We start from the raw sequence: 8,873 nt of genomic DNA on the forward strand, positions 1-8,873 counted from the left end.
TCTTGACACTTTCTTGTTTGAGTTTGTTGTCATATGCAAAACCTATGATTATAGCAATGATGAGAACAAGTTGAAACTATTCCCATCCACTCTCAAGGATGCAGTTTTGCACTGGTTCATGGTTTTACCTGGGGATAGCATCACAACCTAGGCTCAGATGTAGCAAGCCTTCAACAACAAGTATCGAGACTATTGCAGGTCCAAAGACACTAAAGAGGAAATTTTTAGGATGACCTTAAGGCATGACGAATCCCTAGAGGATTATGAAGAAATATTCCATCTTAGCTACAAAAGGGCCAGGTGCACACTTGATCCTGAGTCACTGAAGCTAGTCCTACTTATAGGGGTAAGGGAATATTTACTAGATACCCTAAACTTGTTAGCAGGAGGGGAAATCTACCAGCTACCCTATGAATATATAAATATTGTCTTTAGGAACCATTCTAGGGTAGCTAGGAAAAAGGGTAGGGGTAGTCAACCTATGGTAAGTCCACCCTCTTCCAATACATCCATCAAGGGTGAAATTGGAAATATGCTGGAAGATTTCAAGAGTGAGATGCTGTAAACCCTTTCCCTACAGATGGGCACTATGCACATCAAGAGAAAGCAAGAGGAAGCAAAGGGAGCCTTAGCCATTTTCTGCCCTAGATGCAGAAGCAGGCACCCTAGGAATGAATGTCCATTGAATTTTATTGAAGTCTATTGGGCCTGTGAAGAAAACCACTCCACAGACAAGTGCCCTTCTCTACCTGGACTAAAAGCTGTGTATCAGGGAACTGAAGGGGTGACTGAACAAATCTGCTACATAAATCAAAGGAGACCTCATGGGCCTCGTCCATACTAGTAGGGCATGCAAGGGTCATTTGATGCCTATTACAACCCTAGCCAGACCACATCCATTCCTTCTTGGGGGCCCCTTGCTCATCCTTCCTGGTCTACACCTCCTCCTTGGTCTCTTGCACCTCAGTACCATTCCCAGCCGACCAGCCAGTGATTTCAACCATATGCTCTGCCACAGCCTAAGTGGAATGCACCACCCCAGGGGTGGAAGCCCCCATACAACAATGCTCTAGATTTATTGCCTTCACCACCTACTCAACCATAGATTTTACACCTTTCTCCACCTAAAAAACTCAGATTCCTTCCCAACCAAATCCGAACCCGAACAATAGATAGGCACATGAAGTGTATAGTGGAGAGACATCCTATCTTGCTTATGCTGTGGAGATGCAGGAAATCAACTTGAGATATGGGAGAGTATTCCCAGACAGCCAACCTCTACCTCCACCTAGGGAGAGTGAGGAGGAAAGAGAGGAAAGCATACCTAGAGTAAATCCACCACCCTTTCCTGAGAGATTAACTCAACCAATCCAACCTACCCCAGAAGAGAATGAACTTCCAGGTGAATTGAAAAATCTATGTGTCAAAATTCCACTTCTCCAAGCCATAAAGGATGTACATATTTAAAACAAGTTGATTAAGGAGAAGTGCTTCAAACATCTAGGGAGGCGAAAAAGAGACACCCCTACCATTAATGTCATTGGACAGTTGTTCGACTTAATGCTAGGGAAGGTAATTTCCCCAAAGTATTTGGACCCAGGAAACCCTGTAGTAGATGTGCACATCAATGGCACCATTATCCCACACACTCTGATTGATCTTGGGGCTACCATTAATGTAATGACTAAGGACACCATGCTCAAGCTCAATCTCTAGGGTTCATTGAGAAAGACCACAACAATCTTGCAACTTGTAGATTGTTCCATAGTGACCGCTGAGGGGATTGTGTAGGATGTAATGGTTTCCATTGACTCTTGGGAGTACCCTACATACTTCCTAGTTCTCCAGCCTAGGGCCAAGCTTACTGGTTACCCTCTCATCCTTGGGAGGCCCTAGTTAGCCCCTGCCTATGCCTACATCAACTGCAAGGTTGGAAATATGACTATAAAAAATGGGCATATGTCCAAACAGTTAGTCATGTACTCTCATGCTCAGTCATCTCTAGACCATGACTTACCTTTATGGCTAGAAGAGTGCCAAGCTAACATGTATGAAATGCTACTGTTGTTCAAAGTTCAAAACATCAAACATCACTACTATGCATGTAAAGGATTGAAATAAATTTGCTTTTTCTTTTTATTCTTTTTATGGAAAAAAAAAGTGTGAAAGATAATCTCTTTTGGTCATGTGGAAGGTGGCTTAGGGATGCTGATGGATGGTTGGAAGGTTTGGGAGACCCTTAGGTGACCTTGTGTGACTTCCTGGAGGTTTTCCCTCAATTCATCCTCAAAACAAGCCACTATTGGAAAACCTACTGGATGTCCTAAAAACCTACAGGATTCCTTGTATTTCTACAGGATATAGCCAATAGAAAAACGATGGGTGTTCTAGGTGATGGAAGGCTTAGCGAAGGTGGTTGGTGGATGGAATCAAGTGAGAAAATGCCTAGGATCACTCAGAACTCAAAACCAAGGTTGGGATATGGTTGGATTTGCTCAACATGCTTGGAGAAGTTTCCATGTAAAATGATGAAATTGGTGAACGTCTTAGTGAAAGCAAGGAATGATTATGGATGGATGAAGTTGGGAGGAGGTTTCTTGCTATGAAATTTTTCTCTACTTCTGAAACACTTACACTGCATCAAACAATGATATTTGCCCAAAAATCATGTAAACAAGAAGAATTTCAATGAGCTAACTGTCTACTTCATGCATGAGGAAAATTTGCAGAATAATATGAAGTCACTGATGAGATCTACTAGTAAGACTGAAAATGGAAGAAATGGTAATTAAATCCTACACTTACAAACTGATCAAATGTTGGTTCAAGTACAGTAAATTCTAAATTCTATGAGAAAGTAGAAATCTGTATTTTTGGGGCTGCATAGGGGTCCTTTCCTCAAATCATGATCCTTGAAGGAGGAAGTGAGGCCAAGACACCTATTGACAAATTTTTGGTGTTCCTTTTATCCCTTCTAACCTACTGCTAAAGTAAAACATAAATGGAAGCATACTAATAAACAAACTAATCAAATTGGTGTTCTGAGCATAGGTTGAGAAAAAAGGCGGGAGGAGATGGAGATTAGGGTTTTCAGAGGTTAGGGTTTGCAGATGGCGCAGCAGGCTAGAACGACAGGCGGAAATCGCGGGGCAGAAGGCGAAGAAAGGCACGGTGGGCAGAGTGAGTAAGGTAATTCTGAAACATTTTCATATCAAGTAAGAATTTTTCAGTAGAGAAGTGAGGTTAAACATCAAGAGCTAAGAGCTGAGGGGGAAATGGAAAACCAACAGGGGAGGGGAGAGATCCCCTCCTTCAAAAATGTTGTAGCAGGGGAAACCAGTGCAAGCGGAATGCAGTGCAATCAGAAGGAAAACTATGCACCCGTGATCGGTAACCTATGGCAAAAAAGGATGGGAGGAAAATGCCTTCCAAGGGCACAAAAACAACCTAGATATGTCATTCCCTGCAATAAACTTGAGGAATACAACTGCTATATGAAGGACCATGCCCTGATATGTAAATTCATAGGGTATTGGCCAACTGAGAAGGAATTATATAGATGGATTGACCAAAGGTGGAGACCAAAAGGCCATATAGATCTGAAACTGGGAGCAAAAGGGTTTTTCACAGCCATCTTTGCGAATCTGGAGGACAAGGATAGGGTTTTCTAAGAAGGACCGTACTTCATGAACAATGCGGGCCTGTTCATGAAATACTGGGAAGAAAGATATAACCCAGAAAAAGAAAAAATGCTAGCCGCCCCAATCTGGGTTAGATTGTTCGGGCTCCCAGTGGAGTTTTGGGATCCTGAAATTCTAGAGGGGATTGGGAAAACAATCGGGGGCTTTGTTAAAATTGCAGAAGCTACAAAGCGAGGCAAATATACTTCATACGCAAGGCTCTGTGTTTACATGAATTTAGCAGAACCCCTCCCGGAGCATATCGAGCTGGAATATCATGACGAAATCTGGCAACAGCCAATAGATTATGAACATATTCCGTTCAGGTGCCGCAAGTGCCATGAGTATGGCCATCTATATAGGCAATGCCCTTTGAATAAGGAAGAGGAGTCGAAGAGAAGTCAAGAGGAATATCAAAGAAATTCAGAAAAAATGGATGAGGCAGACAGAGGCTTTTAACAGGTTACAAGAAGAAAGAAACAGAGCAAAGAGGGTCCCAAAACCCAGTCACAAGAAAAACCCCTTCATACAGCAAGTCAAAACAAGTTTCAAATCCTACAGAATGAGAATGAGGATTACGAAGTAAATCTGGAGGACGATGAAGATCCTGGAAATACACCAATGGAAATTGTAAGTGAAAGTAAAGGAAAAGACGCAAATATGGGGAAAACAGTTGAAGAACGGGCTGAGGGAAAGTCAGAAATAGTAACAATCCAATCCCAGATGGAAGCGGAAAGCCAGATAGAAAACGAGGTGGAGGAGGAAAAAATCATGAAACAGTTAATTCAGGAATGGAAAAACCTAGATAGCAGATTCATACCTGAGAAGCAGAAACAACAGTATAAAGAAGCATTTCAGAAGTACAAGGAAAAAAAAGGGGAGAACATGGATAAGCAGATAACTATAGGAAACGAACAAGGGAATGGATAGATGGGAATGGACGGCTCTGGCAAAAACAGTAGGAAAAGAGGTCGGAAAACGCTGAGTGAAACCATTCAGACTGTGGGAGAAACGTTGATAAACTCAGCCTAAGTGATACCTCTGTCAGAGGTATTCTTCCCCTCCTATCAAAAGTTTTAAATGATTGTCATCAGCTGGAATATTAGGGGTTTGAATAGTAAAGGTAAACAGAGGTATATGAAGGAGAAACTGAAAAAGGAGAAGCCCAGTATTCTGATTCTACAGGAGACGAAAATTACAGTGCAGCAGTTGGAAGGAATAATCAACAAAAACAAACTTCAATACGAAGTTATGGGGCAAGATGCTATTGGCTCTGCGGGAGGTATTGCAATTTTGTGGAATCCAAATGATATCATCTTAGAAGTATGGACCAGTATGAATAGAATCCTTACAGGCATTGGTAGAATAGTAGGAACAAAAGAAAAGGTAGTCATCTCAGGGGTTTATGGCCCTCATTCCCCAGGAGAAAAAGAAAGCTTTATAAACAACATGAAAATAATCCTTAGAATTTATCCAGAGGCTGCTTGGGTTATAGGAGGTGATTTCAATTTAATCAGATCCCTAGAGGAGAAAAAAGGAGGGATAAGAAAGTCAAATCACTTCATGGATATGTTCAATGAATTGATAGATGACTTAAGATTAGTAGACATCTAGACTATTAATGGGATATGCACCTGGAACAATAGGAGGGGAGGTAAGAATCAAATAGCATCGAGACTTGATCGCTTCCTAGTATCAAAAGCTATTATGAATAAGGACGTTTTCGTTGAAGCGAAGATCATGCCATCCCTTGGTTCTGATCACTGGCCTATTAGACTAGAGGTGGATATTAAAAGAAATCGTGGTAGAAGACCGTTCAGATTTGAAGCTTTCTGGCTAAGGGACCTGGGATTCTTAAAGAAAATGGAAGAATGGTGGACGCAAAGTACAGTTCAGGGAAAAGGAAAGATGCATACTTTCCAATTGAAACTGAAGGAGTTGAAAGGGAGAATTAAGAAATGGAACAAGGAGGAATTTGGTAATATTATGGAAGACAAACAAAAACTGGAGGGGGAAATGGAATCACTGCAACAAAGGATAATAACGGAAGGTCGATCAGAGGAGAGCATTAGAGAAGAACGGGTAATTCTTGGCAAGCTAGAGGAAAGGAGAAAGCAGGAAGAAGTTCTATGGAGGCAAAAATCAAGAATAAAATGGTTGAGGGAGGGGGAAAGGAACACAAAATTCTTTCATCAGGCTATGACTCAACATAGACAAAGAAACAGGATATTATCCATCAAAGATAAGAATGGTGATAGAGTAGTGGAGCAAGGAGAGATTGAGCAAGTGCTGGTGGATCATCATAAAGATATCCTAGCAGAACCCCAAGTCGACAGATCGGGAGCAATAAAGGAAATATGTTCAGCCATTCCCCGTTTAGTTACAGAAGACCAAAATAAGGCTCTGATGAGAGCTGTTAACTTAGAAGAGGTAGAAGAAGTTGTAAAATCTATGAAAAAAGCAACTGCTCCAGGTCCTGATGGCTTCACGGTTGATTTCTACCAAGCGGGATGGCACTTTCTGGGAAAGGAGATCCTAGAATTGATAGAAGAATCTCAGATGAACCAGAAGGTATGGCCTGCCATTAACTCTACTTTCTATGCTCTGATTCCTAAGGGTGATAATTTAGAAGATGCCAATGGTTTTAGACCCATAGCATTGTGTAATGTTATTTACAAGATTATAACATCCTTGATCGCCAAAAGATTGAAACCCCTGCTGGACAAGTTAATATCTACGGAACAAACGGGCTTTGTTGAAGGTAGACAAATCCTAGATGGCCTTGTAGTAACCCAAGAAGTTATTCACTCCTTAAAAATAAAAAAGCAAAAGGGTATGATGATTAAATTAGATCTGTCGAAAGCTTATGACAGACTGAATTGGAAATATTTGGAAGAAGTCCTAGAAAGTTTTGGTTTCAGCAGGCGGTGGGTTAAGTGGATTCACAGTCTGATTTCTACTCCGAACTTTTCCATTCTTGTTAATGGAACCCCCTCGAAAACCTTTAATGTGTCTAGAGGAATTAGACAGGGAGACCCATTATCTCCGTTTCTTTTCATATTGGCAGCTGAAGGCCTGGGTCGATTTATTAAAAAAGAACGAGCAACGAATAAAATCAAAGTTTTACAGCTTTGGGGTAATAATTTGCCCTTAACTCATCAGCAATTCATTGATGATATCATGCTATTTGGGGAACCAACTGTTAAGGAAGTGAGACAACTTAAGAGAATTCTGGACCTATTTGCTAAAGCTTCTGGACTGGAAATTAATAGAGATAAGTCATGTATATTCATATTTAATACTATGGATCAGGTTAAAACTCACCTTATAAGATTGTTGGGCTTTAAGAGAGGAGAGTTGCCTACGAAATACTTGGGGAATGTATTGGACTTCACATCCAAAAAGATGAAAAATTGGCAAGGTGTCTTGGACAAGCTGAGAAACAAAGTGGCGAATTGGGCTTTTAGAGTGCTAAACATGGCAGGAAGGGTGGTTTTGGCGAAATCAGTCCTCCAAGCCATCCCCATATATCCTTTGTCGATAATGGCGGCCCCTTTAGGAGTCTGTGCAAAGATTAGGGAGATCATAAGAACATTCATTTGGGGGGGGCAAATCAACAGAAAAAATGGGCCTTAGTTTCTTGGAATCATCTAACAGAGAGGAAAGAAAAAGGGGGATTGGGTTTACGAGACCCGGAAAAACTCAACAAAGTGCTGGGAGCGAAGCTATGGTGGCACTGGTTAAGGGAGGGAAATGACCTGTGGAAAGCCATTTGGAAAACTAAATACAATATGCCTGACTCAATAGTTGAGATTTTAAGGCAGAGAGAAACCCCCAGGGGTTCAGCAATCTGGGATCTAGCTCGTCAAAACAGAGATTTGGTTGAGAATTATACATTCTGGGAGATTCGCGGTGGAGAGGAAGCTAATTTCTGGGATGACAAGTGGCAGCAGAAAGAAAGGATGAACAAAATTCAGATGGTCCAACAGTTTCATGAAAGAATAGAAGGAAATAGATAATGTGTCAGAGACTATTGGAAAGAAAATGATCTGGATGGTATCTGGAGAAAATGGACAGAACCGATTGAGTGGGATAGGGAGCTAAATCAAGAACAACAAGAGGCGTATATGAAAGAGGTGGATTCCAGGAAAATTATAGCTCGCACTGGAAGGGACCTTCTTAGGTGGGGGAACTCCATGAAAGGATCTTTCACCATCAAAGAGGCATACTACTTAACAGATACGCAGGCCATAGCTGAGGAGAACCTAGATTGGAGGATTATATGGGGGAGCAACTGGTGGCCAAAAGTATCCCTATTCATATGGCTTGCAACTAAGAATAAGATCTTAACTTGGGAAAGAATTCAAAAAAAAGGCTTCAGTGGCTCGTCGAGATGTTGTCTCTGTAATACTGACGTGGAGACCCGAAATCACCTGCTGGTTAACTTCTCGTTCGCAAAGAAACTTTGGATGGATACAAGAAGGATATTTGGCAAATCTGAGATAGGTCCCAGGGATTTCAACGAAATAATTTTCCAATGGAATAAAGAAAAATTCCAATGTAAAGTTGCTAGCAGAGCATGGAATCTCATCACAGGGTTCGTCCTATGGATGCTATGGAAAGAGAGGAATCGCCGATTGTTCCAGAACAAAACAAAGGATCCGGAAATAATATGGAGACGAGCGGTCAAACTAATGAGGGAAACAATCCTGGTTGAGAAATGGGACGTGGAGGACTGGAAGGCTAATCAGCATGAGGAGATGATCTTGAACAATTTAAACCTAAAATATGAGATGGTCCATCACAAGCAGAACACCAGACATAATGAGCGAATCCAAAATTCAGACAAATGTAGCTATCCCAGAGAAAACTTCATCAAATTAAACTTCGATGGAGCATCGAAGGGGAACCCTGGCAATGCTGGTTTCGGTGGCATTTTCCGTGACAGTCAAAAGCAGGTAAGGTGGATTTATGCTGATTGGGGTGGAGAAATGACAAACAACGAGGCTGAATTTTGGGTGATTCACCAGGGGCTGCGAATTGCTTTAAGAAATGGATATACAAATTTGGAAATTGTAGGTGACTCCCAGATTGCGGTTGACATGTTGAAGAAGCTTAGCAATGGGAGAGATTGGGAAAAGATTACAAACAGTTGGAGAACTGTTGGAATCGTCCAGGAGATAGCGGATTTAT

At 41.4% G+C, this 8,873-nt stretch overlaps 1 protein-coding gene across 1 annotated transcript; it reads left to right on the forward strand.

The window, feature by feature from the left end:
• Positions 1-3,686: 3,686 nt before the first annotated feature.
• LOC149152819 (uncharacterized) lies at positions 3,687-4,139 on the forward strand. Its single transcript, XM_089443613.1, has one exon. It carries the CDS (start codon positions 3,687-3,689, stop codon positions 4,137-4,139), a length of 453 nt encoding a protein of 150 aa, XP_089299739.1.
• The last annotated feature ends 4,734 nt before the right edge of the window (positions 4,140-8,873 follow it).

This window comes from Pinus tabuliformis, chromosome 9 (genome assembly GCF_031772625.1).
Source record: "Pinus tabuliformis cultivar Carrire ecotype Pingquan chromosome 9, CPIR1, whole genome shotgun sequence".
NCBI lineage: Eukaryota > Viridiplantae > Streptophyta > Pinopsida > Pinales > Pinaceae > Pinus > Pinus tabuliformis.